The sequence below is a fragment of the Rhinolophus hipposideros genome (genome assembly GCF_964194185.1).
Source record: "Rhinolophus hipposideros genome assembly, chromosome: 9".
NCBI lineage: Eukaryota > Metazoa > Chordata > Mammalia > Chiroptera > Rhinolophidae > Rhinolophus > Rhinolophus hipposideros.
Window position 1 is genome coordinate 81,879,265 of NC_138055.1, and position 22,924 is coordinate 81,902,188.

A 22,924-nucleotide genomic window follows, 5' to 3' on the forward strand; every position below is an offset into this window, starting at 1 on the left:
TAGTACTGCAGTTAGGCCATTTGATAGATTAATCACAAATGTTACATTTGGATATATCATGAAAACAGCAACCTAATGGCTGCAATCTATTCTACACCAAGCTTTGCAGTGTTAAATCTAACTGCCACAATAAATGCAAAGCAGATATACCATTACCACAATTTTATAGTGGGGAAGGCTGGGCTCAAATGTCAGGTAATTACACTGGAATCCAAACTCACATCGCAGTCCCTTTGAAGCCTTTCTAGTACATTCTGTTCCCTACTCAGTAAGAGTGGCCCTAAAGCATGACTTCATGCAGCCTGCTATGAATTCGACCTGTTATATAATGATAGTTTCTACATAACTTGTTACATTTTACCTTACTGGTCAAAACTGGGAGTTCTGGAGTCAACCTGGATTCTAATTCTTTCTAGCCGTATGACTCTGCGGGAACTCGCCTAATCTCCCTATGCCTCAGTTTCCTCACCTGTGAAATAGGGATAACAAATCACAAGGCTATTGGAATAAATGACATCTTTGTAGAGGTAGGAACAGGTTTTTTTTTTGTTTTTTGTTTTTTTAGTTTCCGGTGCACAAAACAATGTAATAGACATTTATCATTTATATCCCTCACACTGTGTGAACCCCTTCCCCCCATCCACTATCCCTCTGACATGGCACAGAGCCATTACATTTCCACTGTCTCTATTCCTAATGCTGCACTCCATTTCTTGTAACGATATACATAATATATAAACTTGTAGTTGACATTCATTATTGTTCAGCTTCAGCTTCAGGTGTACAGTGATCAGGCATCTACATCTTCCCTGCGGTGGTGATAGGAACAGTCTTGAAACAATAACAATTCATTGAGAGTTACCTGTTTTTATTGTTACACACACACACACACACACCTCTTAAATGTTTATTGACCTTGCTCAAAATGGATTATGTAATGGAAAACACTACAGTGTCAGTTTTGTTCTCAGGAATAGAAAAATAATATAAGATTTTGAAAAAAAACCCACAAAACTTTTAAAGAACATTGTAGATTGCTTTACCACCTCTCTTAGTTGCTGATGTAAGCAGCCCATCAATATCTCAATGTGCAGAGAGACCCGGATAAATTGGGGACATTGGAACGCTGGTGACTTAGGAAGGATTTCCCAGCAGTCTAGGACCCGCCTGCTGAAGCAGCAGGCACTTGCTCCCCTCTGTTGCTGCCAGCTCATGGCCATTCCTGTTGGCTGCATATTCTGCTAAAAAGGAACTGCAAGTCTAGTGGCCCCAGTGATGTTTTTCTCTCAATGGTCTGGGTTCCCAGTGGCCGATGGGAGCACCCATTTATATACTGAAGCATTTAAAGCCTCCTGCATCTCAGGAGTCTTGTCCTCTGAAGTTCTTCCTTCCTCTGACTTTGTGCCCAGCAGGAGCTTTTCAGAAGGGGGAAGGCTGGGTGGGAGGTGAGAGCTGGGTATGAGAGCCACGCTCCTGTGATTGGAAGGAATCTTCCATTACTGGGTAAAGGCTGCTGTGCTGGAGGCCACATTGTAGCCTTAGGTAAATAGGGCACCTGCTTGGCACAGTTTCTGTAGTAATTTTTGCACAAGTAGGAGTCCAAGGTTATTTTTTATTAAATGTGTGATAAATGTGCGTCTTTTGTAGTATTCCCAGCAGGTTTTTCTCTGGGCCCCCCCCCCAAAGTTTTAGATTCTTTACCCGAACCCCAGAAGTCTAAACCCTTGCTAGCTCGTGCTTCCCCTTCCTGTTTCCTGTCTCCCCCCACCCGCACTTAACTAGTTTCCCAGGGCAAAAGCTTTTATGATGGGATCGCTCTGCCCTTTCGTTATATTGTCTGTATGATAAGTAATAGAGGATAACTGCCCTAGGACTCTAATGCTTTAGGGATGGATGATTAGCTGTGACATTCTTAAATATGAATCAGTATCTTAGGCTCAACTCAGTGACCTGTGGGTTTTTTAAATTTAGCATAAAGGATGTTAAAACATTATTTCTGTTGCTGACGTTGGTGGCACTTATGATATGTGATGGTTGGAGGAGACGTGACAGGACCTGCGGGCTCTTGCATGACTAGGAAAGAGATCAGAAGGCAGCCAGCCCACCTGTGTATGTAACCCAGCCTCCAGCATTGGAGCCTCTGGCCCTTGGCTTCACCTTGGATCCTGCCCCCAGTGAGACTCCACAATCTGCTGGTGTTTATTTTGGAGCATTGCTGCCTTCCCTTCAGATGGCCCTTTTGTGCGAGGTGCTGCTAATCCAGGAACTGAGGCTAGAGAGAAGGACACAGTTTGTATGACTGTTCCTACTTGCTAAAACAGATGTTTTCATCTAGTTAAATTTGGTAGGAGATTTATTTTTGTAGTGAGAGTGAGGTAGAGTGCAGTGAGGAGTGTGACCTAAATCTGGGGCCCTCTAACCACTAGAGGCCTCTGATTTTTATCAAAAGAATCTGACGTGGGTCCAACAGCCACCTTGGCTCAGAAGCAGAGCTTCTGAAAAATATGTGTCCAAGTCCCATCCCCAGTAATTCTGATTTAAATTTTGTAAGGTGGGCCCGAGGCATTTGCCTGTCAAGAGCTCCCCAGGGAATTCTAATAGTATACACCCAGGCTGACAACTATTGACCTAGAAGGATTCACAACACTTGTCCCCCGTCATTCCCCTTGCCCAGGGAGAGGTTTAAAGCCAGACTGGCGGGTCTCAACATGAAATGTTTAGAAACACCTGGAAGTACTTGCTCCTAGTCCATACCCTAACCTCCTGCTCAGGGACTCTGATTTAGAAGGTCTAGAGAGGGGCCCAGGCAAAGGTCTTTGAGTCCAGCAGCCAGCACTGGCTCGTACAGGTGGGCCACACTTTGAGAAGCTCAGAATGTTCCAGGTAGCTGGGTTCCTCAGCCCCCAGCTCTAGTCAAGTATAGAAGTTTTCTTGAAGGTTATCTGGGCGGATGACTCACATAATACATTTATGAGTAACTCACGTTACTCATAAATAATGAGGACTAACTCACAGAAAAACGCAACATTAGATATAACTAATCTCTTGTCCCTGTATGCCTAACTCCTGGATTGGCACGGACTCTGATTTTGTTTCGGGAGGCTTGAAATTGACCCAGATCTGCCTGTGTATCCGCTTAAAAGAAAGGTTCTCTTGATGACAGCATCAGGCATGTATTGAGCACCCACTGTGCGTCTAGAACTAAAATGATTGCTGTACATATAGAAATGAGTAAGGCCCTGCTGTAACAGAAAGCAAGTCTTACTGGGGAGGTTAGACACATGCCCAGGTAGCTAGGATGTAACAAAACAAATGCAGTACGGTAATTGCAATAGAAAGGAAGTGGTATAGGAACAAGTAGAGCAATGGTACATCGACCTTGGGTGTTGGAAAGGGTCCCAGAGATAGATCCCTATGGATAAGCAGATTTCTCCCTTTTCTCCATTCAAGGGAGATAGGGGAAGAAAGCACCCTAGGCTATAGAGACAGCAGGCATGAACAAAGGTTTGCAGGTGAGGACATGCGTGACAACTGGAGTGCAGTTGAGCAGTATGGAGGGTGCAGAATGGTGAAGAACGTAGGAAAGGTACTTTAAACGTACGTAGAAATGGACTTTGGATGTCATGCTAAGGAGTTGGGGTTTTTAGGCAGTGAGATGTCATCAAAGATATTTATACAGGGGTGTGGCATGATTTCAGAATATGATTCTGAGAACAAAAGGGTGAGTAGACTGGAGAGGAAAGAAACTGGAGGCAGGAAAACCAATGAGGAAGCAATTGCGATTGTTTAGGAAAATGATGCTATACCAGCACAACAGTCCTGTTCCTAAAATAATATACTAATCATCCCGCTTTGTTTCATTCCTCTTCTTTCTGGGGCGAGGAAAATCTCCTGTGTGACTCAGAATCCCTCCCTATTAATAGAAGACGACAAAACACTTATCTTTCCTTCACACAGGGAGGTACTGAGAGATCCTTGTAACTGTAGGCAGGAAAGGGGGAATGCTGTCCTAAATGCCAGTGGTATAACCCTCTCCAGGGAGAGAAACTGCCTTTTGCCTCTAACTTTCCATTACAAATACTTCAAACCTACAGAAAAGTTGAAGTTGAGTAAAAGCATCCGAAATACTCTGGCGGGAAGCTTCTGCCAACTTTCCCCACGCTCACTACCCCAGAAGTGGCATTTCTAACACAAGAGCCCATCGCCTTTAGGAAGAAAATGCCATTGCAACACATTTGGCAGCAAACACTGTTCCATTAAGTGAGATTTTGTAAAGAAGGACCCGTCTCCCCATTGTTTGTTATTACAAACAAAAGTCCCATTACTCCTGCTCAAATGGGTTAGGGGTGTTGCATGTTTGTACAAGGAATGAAACATGGTCACTTAAGAGTTGGGCAAAATGCTTTCAGGCTGTCCTTGAGTGTTGGGTCTTGGAGTCTGTCCTTATAGCAGGCGGTACCTGGTTGTGTCTTTTTCCATTTGCTGCCGGGCCCCTTCTGAAAAATAGATCTCCATTTCACTTTCCCAGCACCCCATCAGAATTCTCTCCTCTTTTTGAAAAAAGTAGCACTGGGGTCTAATCATAGAAAGTACTACAGACTGAAAGTGATTTAAATTTTGCCAAAGTGACTTTGTCTTCTACCTTTAAAAAAAAAAAAAATCCATACTGGATATGTCTGCTGAGTTGTAAGATATTCTAAGGGATAAAAAGATAAACCGATGGGGACACTCCCCTCAAGAAGCTAACAGGTGGGGACAGTGACCCCAGAGAGAATGTTACAAAGGTAGCATTCCGTGTGCCATTAGAACAGTATCAAAGTTCAAGATTGAAAAGGACAATAGTGTTAGATAACTGACGGAGTCTTTCCATCCTAGGATGGGACAATGTGGACTTCCAGTGAGGAACTCCACAGTATTTCATTTTATACATGAAAACTACATGGTTATAGGGTGATATATCGGGGATACCAAAAACATGCATACACATGACTCGTATTCATCTTTTGTTATTGGTATATATTGAGTATAACCATTTTAATACAGTTTTTTTTTCCTTTCTTAAAATGTGTATACATTTTTGGGGGCATCCTCTATATGATGAGACATGTCAGGAACACAGACAAAGAAGATAATATATGCTACTTGCTGAGGTACATTTATATAAGCGATAAATGATTAGTTCTTCAACTGGAAATGGTTGCTCTGGTACAGTAAATTATTCTGATTCATTTGTTCTCTCCTCACATGCATTTCTTGGGAAACTTACTGCTGACATTTGCCACGAAGCAACTGGGAGATTACAAATTCTAGAAGAATAAGCCTTTTTAGTCCTTAAACAAATTAGTTTTCATTTTAAGGCCAGTTTAAATAGCACAACATTACAGTCTGCATTTGCATGTACTCATCCATTACTGGTTAGATTACTTTCCTGCAAAAAACTCAAGGAAAATAACTAGACTCATGGTTGTGCTGACAACACAGCATCAGTTGTAAAGGGAATTAATAAAGATTTATCCATTTATTAATAAAGAATGTGGCCATCGATAATTCTGATTTGATTCGATCTTTAAAAGTCACTTATCGGCTTATATTTTTTAAAAAAATGTGTAAACCACAGAGTGGGAGAAAATATTTGTGAAAGACACATCTGATAAAGGCTCGTTACCCAACACAAACAAAGAACTCTTTAAAACTCACCAATAAGAAAATGAACAACTTGATTTAAAAATGGACAAGAGACTTGAATGATCACCCCATCAAAGAAGACATACAGACAGCAAGTAGGCACATGAAAAGATGCCCCACTGCCTATGTCACCAGAAAAGTGCAAACTGAAACTACAGTGACATACCACCACACACTTTTAGAATGGCCCAAATCGGAAACAGTGACAACAAATACAAAACGGTACAGCCACCACTCTGGAAGGAAGACACTTTGGCAATTTATAAAAAAGAACATCCTCTTATCAGACGACCCAGCAATCAGGCACCTTGGTATTTTCCCAAAGGAGTTGGAAACGTCCACACAATAACCTGTACACAGATGTTTTTAGCAGCTTTATTTATAACTGCCCAAACTTGGAAGCAACCAAGATGTCCTTCAGTAGGAGAATGGAGAAATCAGCTGTGGTCCATCCAAAAAATGGAATATTATTCAGCACCAAAAAAAAAAAAAAGCTATCAAGCCATGGAAAGATATGGAAGAAGCTTAAATGCTTTTAAAATGCATATTGCTAAATGAAAGAAGCCAATCTGAAAAGGCTAATTACTATGTGAGTCCTACGTATGACATCAGGAAAGGGCAAAACTATGGAGACAGAAGATCAGTGATTACCCGAGGTTGAAGGGTGACAGGGAGGGATGAATTGGTGGAGCACAGAGGATTTGTAGGGCAGTGAAACTATTCCGTATGACACTATAATGGTGCATACATGTCATTGTACATTTGTTAAAATCCATAGAATGTATACCACCAAGAATGAGCCCTAATGCAAACTGTGGACTTGGGCTAATAATAGTGTATCGATGTAGGTTCATCAATTGTGACAAATGTACCGCTTTGGTGCGGTACAATGGGGGAGGCTGTGCATATCTGGGGGACAGGGAGAGTATGGGAAATATCTATATTTCCTGCTCCATTTCACTGTAAACTTAAAGCTGCTCTAAAAAACTAAAGTCTATGAAAAACAAAAAGTGTGTATGTTGCTACTAGGTGATTTAAAACTACAGAATATAACTTTCCTATATATTAGATGAAAGCCCTTTTTACAAATGTCCACATATATTATTCAGTTTTTCTTCTCTTAAAAAATAAAGTATTATTGAGTTAAGCCAGTATAGGTGAAGCTTGTGCATGGAGTAACATTCAGAAGGAAAAAAGTGGGATAGAGTAAAAGTCTCTCCTACTCAGTCGCCTAGTTTCTATCCCTAGAACCAACCACTGTTAAGTAATTTGTGTGAATCCTCCTAAAGAGAGAGTCTATGCATATACTAGCCTGTACATTTAATATTACTGGTGTTATCCGTACATAATTGTAGCAAACTAAACATACAGGAGTGCAATTTGATTTTTCACTAAACACAGTTTGGAGATGGGCTTGTATCAGAAAACCGAGAACCTCCCCACTCTTTTTAATGGCTACATAGAATTCCATTGCACGGACAGAGAGCATCATTTACTTAGCCAGTCTTCCTCTTGATGGACATTAAGGCTGTTTATAATCTTTTTTGCCATTGCAAGCAATGACTGGAGTGAACATGCTTTTTACGCATCCATCCACTCAGTATGTGAGTATGTCTGCAGGATAAATTCTTAAATGTGCATGTGCTTGGTGAGAGTATGTGAATTTATAATTTTCATAGATTTCACCCAAATGCCCCCTTCAGAGACTGAACTCGCTTGCATTCCCACCAGGAATGTCTTTCTCCATACTTTAGCTGACACGGTGTACTCTCAACCCTTTTGCCAAGCTGACAGATGAATATCGATATCTCATGGTAACTGTAATTTGCATTTCTCTCATTGAGGGTCAGGTTGAGCATCTTTTCGTATATTTAAAGGCTATTTGAATTTCCTGAGAACTAGTCACATTCTTTACATGGTAAATAAATAGAATTTTGATTGGTAAACAAATAAATGAAATAAAAATCCTATTTTATTTTTATACCTTATTTGTCCTCAATAAGTTCACTGTAGCCACTGAACTTAAATACCGTTACTCAATCATTAGTTTCAAATAGAAAAAACGTAGAGGCACTTGATAATCCGAAAGCACACTTTGATATGTAACTCTTGATGTCTGATTTTTCCTTCTTAACTCATTCTAAATCTCATGTGGTGATGAAAACTGCTCTCACTCCTTAGGCTCACTCAGGGCCCAAAAAGCTGAATAATAATGAATGTCAACTATAATTTAATATATAGAGGGTCACAGGATGTGGAGTACAGCGTAGGCAATAGAGTCAGTGGAACTGTAACAGCTGTATACAATGTCAGAGGGGTAGTAGATTGGGGGAGGGGGTTATCACTTTGTGAGGGGTGTTAATGTCTATTACATTGTGTTGTACACCTGAAACTAATAATAATAATAATAATAATAATAATTTAAAAAGCAGCCCTGGTTTTGGTTTGTTTTGTTTTAATCGCAGAAAAGCTGTTTGTCTTCTGCTCTGTCTACGTCATTATTACCTATGCAAACTTTTTGAGGAATTTTACATCATTAAAATAACAGCCTTAATCATACTCTTATAGCATCTTCCACTTGAGTAGCAAGGAGAGTGATGCCACTAAATGTCTAAAAGCCTCTAGTTTCACCCCCAGACCCCGTAAGAAGATATTATCTGGCCAGGTAAATAGAGAAGTGAAAAAGTCCCTTTACTCCTCTTTCTCAGTCTGGGAAAGATTTGTGTCTCTAAAGGGTCTTGTTTACAATCCCCAAATATCACCTTGCTTTCAGAAGCTGCAGCTGCTGACTAAAAGATACATGTTTTCACAAAACAGAAGATCCTGAATCAAAAGGATTTTGAACATTACTTTGAACTGGCTTTATCACAAGTATGTATCAGGAATTCGCTGAATTTCTGAAATGGGAGATAAGGACACAAAGAAGGTGGAAGATAGCATCGGTGATAGTAAGATGGAGATCAGAAAGTAGGTTTGTAAATACCAGACTGTATATAGGAAAAGCTACTGTCTGTTGTCCTGGGTCACCACACCAAACTGGGCAGAAGCCACCAATCCCAAAGAAGAACTGCCAGTGTCCAGTCCTATTGGAGTAAGCTAAAACTCACAGGACACATAGATGAGACTTAGGAAACATAGTCTCAACTCAGATATACTTCACTAGAGCAACTCTAGTTACCTTAATAGGGATTTTAGATCTCCATTCATTTTTCTTACTAAGAGGAAAACCGACTGCAGGCAGGAGGCCATATTGAAGATATAACATGTGATTTTATTTTTAATCATTATCTTAGCCAGATTTCCTTAAAACTTGAGGCAAAGATTACTTGCTAAGGCCTGCTATGTTGGAAGGTGCAATCCCAGGGCTGCAAAAGTGAGCGAGAGAGTAAGGCAGGAAAGACGAAAAGAAAGAAAGAAATGCCAGATGGTGTATTGAGGAACTGGCCATAACTTCACAAGGAAATACAAGCCAGTTTCTCATCTTGCAGTTCACCTTGAAGCAATCCATTGGCTGTGGGGGTGGGAGTGGCGAAAGGAAGGACTTATCTTCCTGACCTCTAAACCCTTGATTCAAAGTTTAACTCTCCAGCACTTCTGGGTTGCTACTTAGCCACGTCAGGGAGCCATCAGGGAAACCTGCAAGAGCTGGGGGGAGAGCAGCCATCCATAGGGACATGAGTTCTGGCAGGTCAGACCTGGGCCCTGGAGACTCTGAGGCTCCTGTTTCAGCAGGTGTGATGTGGTCTCACCAAAGCCGGGCCTCCCAGGAGGCTGTCTGTTCAGGAAGAGGCCAAGGCTTGGGGGTCAGGTGGGGCTGGGGAATCTTGAGAGGCACAAAAATTAGTTCAGCCATGTTTTTAAATTATGAAGAACAGTTTTAAAGCTTTTTAGAATCCAAGAATTCGTGCTTTTGTGAAGGTTAGTATGAACAACTTTTGGATAAATGAGTCATCAGATCATAATGAATATAGAAGTGGAAATTCTATTATTAACAAGATTTATGATTGCTGAAATATGTTTTATGATTATTCAGATTGATTTCTGGACTGAGTTTACTTATTCTTTCTTTCTTTTTTTTTTTTTAAGATCACTCTCCAGTATACTGTATAGGATTCTTGCTTGCATTTTTTTATTTGTTTGTTTGTTTGTTTCTATTGGGGAAAAGTGTTTTTCCAGGGTCCATCGGCTCCCAAGTCGTTGTCCTTCAATCTGGTTGTGGAGGGCGCAGCTCAGCTCCAAGTCCAGTCACTGTTTTTCAATCTTTAGTTGCAAGGGGCACAGCCCACCATCCCATGCGGGAATTGAACCAGCAACCTTGTTGTTGAGAGCTCCCGCTCTAACCAACTGAGCCATCCAGCCGCCCCTCCGGAAGTTCAGCAGCAGCTCGTTGTCTTCAATCTAGTTGTGGAGGGCGCAGCTCACTGGCCCCTGTGGGAATCAAACCGGCGATCCTGTTGTTCAGAGCTTGCCCTCTCCAACTGAGCCATCCGGCCACCTCAAGTTTACTCATTCGTAATCTGAGACTTTTTTTTTACTAAAGTTGATTTTTAAAGGAGTGTTGATTAATAAAAAATACTCTTAACCACAATGCTTCGTTTCTAAGTGGTATATAATAATTTGTGCTCAAAGCATCTCAACTTCTAGATTCATATTTTACCATACCCCTATTGTATGAAGGAAACAAATGATCAGCGCTTTCTGCACACTTGTGTGCCCGCAGCAAGGTCCTGTGATATGTATGGATCTAGGGGAGGGAGGGCAGATGGTCGTGATGGAAGAAGGAAAAAGTCAGTGAGATAGTCTGTGAATGAAATGACTTTCATACATCTAAAAATAAAACAACAACAATCACTTGTTTTAGCACATACAGCCAGATGACATTTGGAAATTTACGTAGAAGTAACAGGAGGACCTAAATGTAGCCTTCTGAAAAAAGTCAGTTTTCAAAACGTATGTTCCCTTGAATTCTTGGGATTCTAGCAACTTATTTCAGTTATCTAAGGGAAACTGCCAACAGTTGGTGTCATTTCCACACCTACAGCAAGAAGCTGACTTCGGGGAGCAACCCCTGAGCCTGAGCACGTGTCCTGGTGGGGCTTAAAAAAGCAACTCTTCTTCCACCTTCTCAGTTCTTCGAGCGGGGCTAATGATCAAATTAACACAGATAGATTAACAGGAGAAACGTGTTGAATGTTATACGAGTATACATTCAGGGGTGTCATACTGAGACCCAAAGAAGTATTGGGCAGTGGAGGTTTACAGGCCATCTGGAGCTAAGGAGAAGGAGGTTGGTTGGGGGGCTGTGGTTTGGGACTTCAAAGGACAGGAAGACCATTCACATAAAGACGGAAAAGCAAATGTTTGGTAAATAAATGTTTGCTGAGCCATCTTTAACAAAGGGACACAGAGAGGACTTTGAACAAATGGGCCTGTTAGGTTCCTCTCTATCACACATGAGCTTATATTAAACTATAGTTTTCTGTGATGATATCTCCCTTCATGGAGCAGGTCCTCTATTTAAATTCCTTTAGGCAGGTAGAAGGGGGAGGGGGAACGTTTCTTCCTGAGTTTTTTTTTGTTCCATAATAGCCAGCTTAAAATCAACATCCCAAAAGGCACATTTTTTTGCATTGGTAAACCTTTGTTTGGTCCCTTCATCTCTGAGATCTTAGTATCTTTATGTCTTTTCCCCATCCCTATCACCAAAAGCCTCACCAAGAACAATTTGTGTTTTCCTGCTTAATGTGTATATTTTTCTGAATAGTCTTCTTCCTCTAGCTTCCCTCTCGGCAGTTGACAATTCCTTATGAAGTCACAGTGGTACAGAAGAATATTCAAGTACTTACTTCATATCCTCCAGGAGAAAAATAGACAGCATGAGAAATTCTGTTGCCACTAATTGAAAGTAGTTTTTCACCTTATCTTGAGAAGGTTTAATGTCAAAACTTCAAGGAGAGGATAATAAATAATCCAATCTGAGCCTAGATGAGTTTCCCACTTTCCCTGGAGTTTAGATGTCAGAGAAGCATGTGAGCGGATATGGGGTTACATGTTCGTACCTGAAAGCCTGCGCAGTCCTGCCCCCTCCCCCCGCCCGAATGAATGTACATTTCCAGAGGGTGGTGGAAGGAACAACAGAGACAGCTCTGTACCCACAGGCTCAGCCATCTGCCGTTCCAACCACATGTCTCTTCCCCCCATTTCCTGCAAATGATTCATCTCTTCTTTTTCACGTTTAAAGATAACTGTAGGCATTTTAAGGAGGAGAAAGTCATTAAGAAAAGTGGAATCTGGAGTCCTTAGGATGAGGTAGAGCAGATGAAACAGTCTGGAATTTCACCAAGCAAACCAGGCAGGTGTGGACTCTGGGCTGTCCTCTGCCTCCTCGTGCATCATTTCCTAACAGATTATCATCAGCCATCAGGGTCGGGCCAACCAAAATGACTGCATGTAAACTGTGAGGGCACGGGTTACTGGAGAGCAGCAGAGGAGAGAAGAGCAGACGTCGGGAGAAGGAGGCTGACGTTCCTGACGAGGGACGCTGCTCATGTTATTACCCACCATCACAGAGGTCTCGTGTCTCTAATTTTACACCAGTGAATGGGAGCTTGGTGACTTTTCCTAATCGGCAGACCCAAAAGCTGCTCCCAAGTCATGCTTTAAAGGAGACCCTCACCAACAGCCAGTGAAGGTGATTACGGCTGTGTCCCTGACACCAAAGGGTGTTGGCGGCAGCGTGCTGCCTGGGAAGGGGATGAGCCTGTCCAGTAGGAGGTACTCAGAAGACATTTATTGAATTGCACCAAACTGGAGGCAGATGGGCCTCGGTCGTGTCCTGACTGTGCTTCCAGCTTCCGGGACATTGGGCAAGTAGCTAAACTTCTGGGACTCTCAGGTTCCTCATCTGTCTGTTGGGGGATGAGGACACCTAGCTCACAGATTGGGATGAGGACTTAATTGGATATTGTATGTAGAGTATTTTATGTGGTCCTTGGAACAAGGTAGATACGCAAATATCAGGTGAAAATGAAAATTCCCTATCATTTCACTTCAATTTCTGCTACATCCTACACCTTAAGGCTGGCCAGGTAAAGAACTCAAAGGAGAAATCGGGGAGCTCTGGCCTATTCAAGTGTGGCCTCGCCTGCCCATTGGGAGAGGAAGGGCAGACATCATGTGGGACCTGGCAATAGGACTTCATGAGACATCCTCTTTTGTTAATGCATGACAGGGGAGGAAAGGGGAGGCCGAGAGAGAAGTACAGGCTGATGATGCCTCCTGCTCCACCCCTACCAGCCACGAGATCCCCTTTGGCACGTGAAGGGCCCAAGAAGTGAGGGGTCCTATTGCTGGGTAGAATATACAGATCCCAGATCAGATCGAGTTCTTAAAGACTCTAGCATGATGCTTCCATTTTCTCATCTGTAAAATGGGTGTTATAATAGCAATTGCATTTTGAGGAGTTGTTGTGAAGATGAAGTAAGATAATTATATAAAGGGCTGAGCCCAGGACAGTCAGCAAGCAGTGCATAAACGTTAGCAACTGTTATTATTGTGTATCCCTTGTCAACAGATGGAATTAACAGTTACTTCATTCATGACCCTGTTTATTGATCCATTGATTTTCATTTAATAAACACTCGTTCACTCCATTCAGGGAATTGTTCAGTCACTCCATTCATGTATTTATCTTCCAATATCTATTGAGATCTTATGCTGTGCTGGTCCTAGGCTGGTCTACGGAGATGCCAAGGCTCATTTGTCAAGAAGGTTGAAGGCTCGCTGGGGAGAAAGATGTGTAAAGAAAAATAGGATAAGACCAGCTGTAGTAAGTGTCAGGAGCCAGGAAGGGTTTCCCAGAGAAGATGCCTTTTGAATGGAATTCTAAAGGTTGAGAAGCCAGAGCAGTTTGGGCTTGGGAATTTCAGGCAACAGAAACAGCTTACAAAAAGGAATGAAGTTGCGGGGGGAATATGGGGCTGGCAGCCACAAGGACTTGGGTGTGGGTGGTGTCCAACCATCTGCTTGGCTCCTTCCCCTGGATTCAGGCTCAACCCTGGGCTGGGGCGACGGAGTCCCACCTGCAGCTCAGTCTCATGCCACGTGCTGGTCCCAAGTAGAAGTAGCCCACCTAACTCAGAGTGCCGTCCGCTGGGCTCCAGGTTCTGTTGTGACTTCTGTTCCATTTTACTCGTATTCCTGTTACAGATTTTACCTTGTATTCCAGTTCCACAGACTGCAGTTCCACCTTGTTCTTCCTCCACATTCTGCAGCTCAGTTTCTCTAAAACTGGAATTCTTCTTTTTCTTATTAGCCCACCCCAGAGCTTGCGTCTCTCCCGGAGCCCTATCCTTGGCCCGGGGGTCCCACTCCGGGCTGCTTGGTCCACTGATGGTTATTGGCTGCCAGATTCCTTCTCCTCTCCCTCCTCAGGTGGCACACAGACTGACAATGACCTCTTGTCAAAAGTCTCTGATGACAACCATTTTGCCGAACTGCCCTGTTACTGCTTAACAAAAACTCCCCTCTGCATCCTGTTTCAATTGTCAGGTGGAAGTGCCCCCAGAACCCACATCTCCACAAACCCTGTTTGGCTCGCTGATTGAATTCCTAAATTCTGACTATTGCTAATGAAAACTGCACTACCTCGGTATTGAAAGTGGCACCGAACTTGTGCTTTTTTAGGGTACAGCTTATGCCATATGCTTTAGTAAATTCTACTGAAGCATTTGGACTTATAGAAGGCATCTGATAAAAACCATTGCAGTGTACGCTACCAATGAGGCTTGGTATGAGGGACCCAGCCCTGCCTGTATCGATTGGCATTTCAGGGCATGTATCACTTTCCTTACATTGCTCAAGGAGAGCAGGACACTAGTCATATGCTACCAGCCACAACTTTTAGAAAGACAAACTTGGGAATAAAGTCACAAGAGGAAAAAAGGACTATTTGGAAATTTGAGAACCCACATGATCTTCATGTTATTTTTATTTTTTTTTTTTCAGGAAGGATTTTAAAGTTTCAACCTGTTTTAATGCTAGCCCATCTGGGTGCTTTATTAATGAAAACAGCAGACTCTTCTAATGCTCTCATGCAAGGCAGTACTTTCCAAAAAATGACAGAAAGAACTTTTGGATTCGATGCACCATATTTTGTCTTCTACTTTTTCTTTTTTCCTTTTTTGAAAAACTAAATCCCAACAGGAGAGCATTTTAGAGACAGAGTATGTGCATAGAAATATTTAATGAGTCATGCATGCCTGGTATTGTAGGTCTATTCCGGTGTGTGGGGTTCCCAGAACAATTACATAAGTGTTAGCAGAGCCTGGAACTTTTGACATTGTGGCAGCTTCATGGAGTTCTTTTCATCATTGAAAAAAATCCTAATTGTTGTTTCCTTAAATTTAAAATGCATAAAACTGGTGAAGTAGTATAAATTGATTTTGAGGCGTTTCTATCAAGTGTACTTTGTTGGCAAAGAAACTGAAAAAAAATGTATTTGAAATGAAATACAGGTGATCATGCTATAACAAATACAATAATCTAATCATCCAACAATAATTGCCTGGGAGCATAAATTGTAAGTGAGATGTTTTTGTTTCTTTTCCTTCTACTACCTGTCAAGTCTTTCTTCACAATATGAGTGTCTGTAGCATCTTTTTTACTTGGACAACGTTCAGTATGGTTTTGAAAATGCTGGGATTCCAAAAACTACTAGACCACACCAATATTTATATCTTTTTATTTTTAATAAAATTTTCCAAGAAATAGTGTGGTATTTGAAATACCACTGAGATGTTTGTTAAAATGTTAACCTTATTATTATTATTATTTTTAAAGCTAGTCAGGTGCCAAGGTATTTTCCAATTAGATAAACTAAAGGAAGACCCAACGAGTGCCATTGTCAACTCATGTTTTCCATCTCAGACGTGAGCCCCTCCAAATCCAGGCTTCAGGGCTTTCTTAGGGAGGGTGGAGTCCATCGTTCTTGTGGATGTTTGTTCAGCTTCTTGCACAACTTTCCTACTGGCTTGTTTGCCTGCAGATAAGAGGTCGTAGATACGGGTGTTACCGTATTCATTGGTTCAAAAGATTGGTGCAAAGGACAGGCAGGCAGAGCGGGCACTGACTCACCGAGGTTGCTGTCTGCTTGCATACTGTGTGCCGGCCCCCCGCCCCCCCGAGGGGAGAGCACAGTTCACCGAGTCCAGCTCTGCACACCCAAGTGCTGCTGGATTCTTTCTGCATGACCGCATGTACTTGAACCCCTTTCCTCTGTGGCAGAGCTGATAGCACAGAGCACCTTGGCATTCCCGCAGGCGTGGTGAGGCTATGGGAACTATGTGGGCTGTGGTCACATACATGAGCACGTCAGTGGGATCACAGAGGTGGTAAGCATCTTTGTGACACACAGTCATCATTAGAGTTTGCTTGTGGATGCTGGAGGACGACGGGCTGTCCAGGACTATTTCCAAGAATCTACTGAACATGGATGCCCGGGGCCTCCGAGACAAGATGAAAAGAGCAATTTGGTGTCCCTGCCAAGTTTCCTAAATAATGAAGATGATTTCTTTAGGAGGAAGTGTTGTGTTCATCCCCGGGGTGGGAGGGTGAGGAAAGATGAAGGCAGCCTTAGCAAGTAAGAAAATGCTGCCCAAGCCAAGGACAGGTCAGAACATACCCTCTGGATCAACAGAAAAGAGGTAGGGGAGCTGCCCTATGTTGTTTCACTGAAAAACTGCTCATCTTACTTTATGTTGCTGGCCTTCTACATCCGGTAGTCACCAAATTCAATCAGCTCCATCTCTTGATTCTGGAATCCATCTTTCCTCCTCCGTCTCTCCAGCCACCGAGGGCAGTTTCTTACTATCTCTCACCTGGATTACTACAGTGGCCTCCTAACTGGTCTCTCCGCTTTCAGACTTGCCCCCACAAACCCATGTTTCACCAAGGGGATCTTTCATGTCTTTTTTCTTGGTGTACAATGGGGATTTATTAGGAGAATTTCTGTCAGCTCTCAGGATGGATGACAAGACTCAGAAATTGACCGAAACTGGTGGAGGTGGGGGTATGATAGGTCTAGGAGCCATTCAGCAGTGTTGTCAGTGCCCTACCCCAGAATTAATGATCTTCTGTCACTTCTGGGGAATTTTTTTCTATCTTTCAATCCTCTTTTCAAGATTCCAAATACAGGGAGTGAACATGGTTCCAGCTTGGGTCCGGGGGCTGTTTGCTGGGAAGCAGAGGGTTGAGGACACTTAGATTTAACAGTCTTCCCAGACTTTCCAGTGGGGGAGAGGTAATCATTTAAAAGGAAATCGAAGTGAAGTGGATAATGAATGGTGAAAACTCAGTGTGTGCCTACAATATGTTGATTATAGAAGGGGAATCCAAGTATAGCGGATGATAGACAGCATGCCGCTGCACTCCAATAGCTTCTTACCTCATCTCTCTTCCCCAGTAGACACTGATGTTCTTGACGGAAGAACCATGTCTTATTCATCTTTGTATGCCTAGCCTCTCATAAACACTCATACACACATCCAGTAAGTGTTTATTGTATGAAAGAGTGAATCAAACTTCACTGAAATGAAAGCTTTGTTTTGTGTAGTCTACACGCTTTCAGAATGACTTTGCGGACCCCAGCCCCAGCCTTCAGTGATCCTTCTTCCTGACCTAAAATTGTTCAACGCTGAACTCAGTAATACTTAGTCTACTCACCCTCTGGGTACTCCTGAAGGAAAAGGGAAAGGGAGAGAACTAAGAGACTATAGCTCAGATACAAGATTCTTTCTGCTTCCATTCATCCATTTCTTCTCACACCGTTTTGGCCTTTGGGAACTCCTAACGACATTTGTTCCTGGGATGCTTACTTGTTCTTGATAAGCTGATATCTAACTATCTTATTTGACATAATAAAATGAAAAGAATGTGCTTTGAAATCCAATATAGGTTCCATTATGAACCCACCAATGACTAGCTTTGTGACTCTGGATACTTTTTTTCAACGCCTCTGGGACTCGGGTTCTACATATGTTCACTGAAGATGCTATAAATGTAAATGAAATGATATATGCAAAGACATTTGAACAATGCTTGTCATGTGACAGGTGGCCAATGAACATGAGTTCCATTCTGCTTTTGTGGCTTATAGTGATAAAGGCATGAGGGAAATTTGCAGTACTAGAGTAGGTAATTTGAACTGAAAGGGAAGAGAGAAAAAAAGCAGAATGAACATACCGATTTGCTTCAACACAAATCAAAATCAATTGTTAACTTTTGACTGAACTACATAAAACATACCCCCCCCAATTATTTTTAAATGTAAGAAATAGGTTTAAGGTAGCAACAACACATATGTAGTTCTAAAACAGCAACAGAATTAGTTATTTCCCAAACTGGAACCTACACTGGCATAACACTGAATTGGAAGGGGGATTTCTTCTCTAGTGTGTGTTGTGCTTTGTTCCACTCTAGGATTCACTGGGCTGAAATCCTGGGCGCACTATGGGTCTCTAGCTTGTATTGCCTAGGAGGTAACTTATATGGACACCCTGGGGCAAAACAGATCAAAGATTGGAGAGTCAGCAAGCACTCAAATGAGCAAGTTGCCTCAAGGGTGCTGGGAAGAGCTTTCTGCCCAATAATTTTTCTCCTCTTCTCTGGCACTCTCATTTTTGTTGTTGTTGTTCTCATCAATGAAAGAATATTTTAAATTCATTACCCATGTTATAAATTATACAATAAAAAAACTTTAGAGAGGTCAGTCCTAGGAAAAGGAATTAAAGAGAACATTGTTGGCTATTACTGTATCTTCATTTTCTCTTCACATTTAAAAATATCACAGGTAGGGGGGCCATTTAGCTCAGTTGGTTAGAGCGAGGGTTACAGGTTCTCCATCCCCACATGAGCCAGTGAGCTGCACCCACCACAACTAGATTGAAACAACTACTTGACTTGGAACTGATGGATTCTGGAAAAACACACTTATAATAAATAAAAGTTGAAAAAAAAAAGTATATCACAGGTAGAAAATTCAAGATACTGCAGTAGAAATGTAAGTTTCTCTCAAATGAAAAAAAAATGTGTTGACCTAAAGAGAACTGAAACAACGTAACTGAGCAACTCAAAAGGAGTACATAATACCCACCCCTCCCTGTCTGCAGTGGCACTCCTTTTACCCACTTTGCCCTTTCTCCAAAATTCTCAACGGCTCACACATCCCAGATTGTTCCTGAGGAGGAGCATGTGCTATCCCGGTGTGGGAATGCCTGATGTGTTAATTCGTGGCTTGCAGGAGAGGGAAGCTCTGGGAGAGAACTGAAAGATGGTGAACTGAAAACAGTATAACCCACCTCCACGCCTCCGCCTTAAGAACTGCCCCACTTTTTCCCCTGCCAAAGGCAAGCCATGGTGCCATAACAGCTGTGGAGAGAGAGTCTTCATTCTTTTTTGGAAAATGACTTTTCCTCTATAGGAGGAATGACTATCAATCATGGTACCTTACCCTATCCTGGCCTTCGCGAGGTTGGATACCTGATTGAAGCTAGGTCTATCAGATGCTCTTGACCTGGAATTTTGATGTTGATAGAAATGACACAAGAACTGGAAATGGTCCTAAATCATTTACTCTGGTAGTCATGGCCTAAGGAAACTGAGTTATTCCTAACACCTTCATTCCTAGAGTTTCTCTTATACTTTTATAAAGCAGATGCTCAGCTTCTCCTTCTGTTCTGTAAGCACCTCTGTATCTTTTCAATACATTTATTTGTTTGCTCGAGATATTTGGACTTTGCTTCTGTTATTTCCATCAGAGAATTTGGACTAAAATAGCTTTTCAGATGCTATGGGCTGCAATATGCAATGTAAAGGTCAAAATTTGGAAAGTGAGGAGAGTCACTTGGGGTCAACCATTTACCAAGGCACCACACTCAATCTTTCTTAAACCATTCAAATCCCAGATGTTGGCTGTATGGCATCCCCTGCAAGCCTGGGAAGGCAAAGGCGACCCTGAGTTAATGTTCCTGGGGTTAGTTTGGTTGAAATCACCAGATTCTCTAATTCTACCAATGCGATCTGAATGAGCGCCACAAATTCTAGAAAAAGGTCAGTGGTGCTGGTCTAGGTGGATAAGTTTAAGTCTGTCTTATAAGAGGCCCAAGTTGAAACAATAATTACATAACAGATTAGGATGGAAAAGTAGCCACTGCAGTTAGGTCAATCGGCATTTTAAAAATCACTGCGTGGGAACCTTTTCAAACCACAGCTCTGTTAGGAGCCTACATTTCCCAGAAAATCCTCATTCCCTCATTTAGGCAGCAATTATAAAGTCAGCTGGAACCACGGTTTCTGCACGACAGCAACTGAAAAAGCATCAGACTGTATTTTACTTTCCTATAAGCACCGTCTCCTATTCATGGCATTCTGTATCCCTAAGATGTCACATTCTTGTGAAGCTATTTTCAGCTTTGGTTTGAAAGCATCCTACATCAGCAATAACCAGCCTTTGTCTTCATGGATTTTAGGGAGCCAGAGGGAGTCAGGGAAAGGGGTGCATAATTCCTTAAACATTTACCATTCACCTCAACCTATTGAAATTTCTTGTTCTTTTATTGTTTGTTTTTGCTGCGGGTGCCACTCCCACATCACAATGGGGAAGAACTTCAGTGCATTCTTCATCGACAAACATTTGTTGAGTATCTGTGAAGAGCCAGGCACTATATCCTGTATCAGGTACTGGCAAACCAGGCAGGCAAGGTACTTGCCTTTGAAGAGCTTCAGTTCCAATGGAGGGAGACAGAAACAAACTCAATTTCAGACCTGCTTGGCCCACAGGTAGTCCCCGGTTCTAACCAACAGGAGAAGGGGAAGCGGGTATCCTTCCTCTCCAGATGGAAATGGTTGTGTGTGTAAAGTACAATTAGCTAGACAAACACTTCACATAAGGAAAATCAAAACAGAAAATTGCTGGCTTCAAATAAATCCAAAGAAGGACAATCTTTCAGGTAAGCTTTTACTTTCAATGACTTTTTTCAGTATTTGTTTTTCTCACTTGGAGTCTTGTAACGAGTCTCTTGCATTTGTGGAATGCTCTGTGACTTTGCAGAGCTGTTTTCCCACCAGATCTCATTTGGTCCTGTGAGAAGGACTGAACAAGAGTTAATCTGATTTCATCGATGAGAAAACGGAGGCTCACACGACTTTCCCAATTGTTTTCAGCCAGCTTGCATGACACTGGAAGCCAGGCTTTCCCCTTTCCGGGTTAGCACCATGGTCTTCACATCTCCCTTTCCAACTGTCTCGTCACCAACTTTTTCATCGATCACAAAGTATCCCACTGCTGTGGGTTTGATTGACATGGGCCTTAATATTTTGATGGGGATACAGAACATTTACACACACACTCACACACACACACACACACACACACACACACACACACTCTTAGAAACTGAATACCCCTGTAATTTGCTGCCATCATTTGTCCAAAATGGTTATTTTTAAAACATTTTCCCTCCCTGGCTCAGAGATCATTCAGGAAAACAAGACTTCCAGTGGGGCATTTCCTTTCCTGGCAGGGATGGTCATAGGAAGCAATCCAGAGAGGACACAGCATGCCTAATTATTGTTTTATATCAAAAACACTAAAAGCAAGAATACCGATGCCATATTAATAACAGCACCCTCTGAATTTCTAACAATAAGAGTCTCAGTTCTCCATGACCCATGCCTCGTCCATCCATCCCCGTGCAAACTGATCAATTCAGTGAGAACAGGATGAAAAATACATACAGATAAACCATTAATTATAATAATACAACCTCTACTCATGAAAGGTAGCATTTATCTAACACCTGTTATAAATTAGGCCTTATGCTAAGTGTATCATATAATTATCTCATTTGAACTTTATCCCACCTTTTAGGTAGGTGCAATTTTTTTTTGAGGGTTATAAGAATTTATTATTTAGTTGGATATTTTAGAACTACAGAATTTATAAGGTATTGGTTATGAACTATTGTGATTCTGGGTTCTTGTTCTTTGATTTATATTAATTATAGTTTATCAAAGTGTATATTGTTTGCTTCTTTTTTTCTTAATTTTGTTGATTTTTCAATTACAGTTGACCTTCAATATTGTATTAGTTCCAAGTGTACAGCATAGCAGTTAGACATTTAAATTGATCCCCCTGATAAGTCTAGTACCCATGTGACACTACAAATAGCTATCACAATATTATTGACTATATTCCCTATACTGTACTTTATATCCCATGACTATTTTGTAACTGCCACTTTGTACTTCTTAATCCTTTCATCTTTTTCACCCATCCCCTCAACTCCCTCCCATCTGGCAACCATCAGTTTGTTCTCTGTATCTATGAGTCTGTTTCTGTTTGTTCATTTATTTATTTTTTTTAGATTTCATATATAAGTCAAATCATGTGGTATTTGCTTTTCTCTGTCTGACTTATTTCACTTAGCATACTGCACTCTAGGTCCATCCATGTCACAAATGGTAAGATTTCATTCTTTTTTTATGGCCGAGTATTATTGTATATATGTGCCAGCCATTTTACATCTCCACCCCTCCTACCAGTCTCCATGTGGCTTCTTCTTTATATCCTCAGTTTTAGGAGTTCTGTTCAGCTAGACCTCAGGTCATTCTCAAGGGTGGTTGTTCTATAATTTAGATGTCATTTGGAAGTGGTTATGGGAAGAAGCGTTTACCTACTCCGCCATATTGATCGGAAGTGGGTAGGAGCTATTATAACCATTCCATGAGGAAATTGAAGTCCCAAAAGGTTAATGGTTTTGCCCGACAATACATAGGGGTGGAGCCAGTGTTTGAAACCAGGGCTATCTGACTACAGAACCCTCTTTTTGGATCACTGTTGTAATTAGGAGCACAGGTTTTAGGAGTTAGATCTTAGTTCACACCCTATTTTAGGCAAGAGGGAGCATATTGTGTGACTTTAAGGATCTGTTTAAAGTCACACAATATGTCTTCACCAACAGAAATGAGACTTTGTTCTACATTGTCTCTCCCAACTGGAGAAAAGCTAGAATGCCTCTTTGGGTATTTGCCTGTAAGTTTACAGAGGAATGTCTTTTGAGAATTTGAGGTGAGAATATCCATACCATGTAAAATGGAATCTTGACAGACTTATACTCAAGAAATCAACTATGAGGCTTTCTATTCAGTTATTAGAAACATTTCTGAACAATTGTAAACTAGC

At 41.7% G+C, this 22,924-nt stretch overlaps 1 protein-coding gene across 2 annotated transcripts in view; it reads right to left on the bottom strand.

Annotated features, from left to right (window-relative positions):
• Positions 1–17,751: 17,751 nt before the first annotated feature.
• The window catches only part of POC1B (POC1 centriolar protein B), a 137,129-nt gene continuing 131,956 nt past the window's right edge, over positions 17,752–22,924 (bottom strand). The window contains exon 11 of one of the 2 annotated variants that reach the window (XM_081058219.1): positions 17,752–17,887. In XM_081058219.1, the coding sequence (XP_080914345.1) occupies positions 17,834–17,887 (54 nt within the window). In that variant the 3' untranslated portion in view covers positions 17,752–17,833. The remainder of the gene's footprint in view (positions 17,888–22,924) is intronic. The other variant, XR_013993928.1, reaches the window with a different exon arrangement.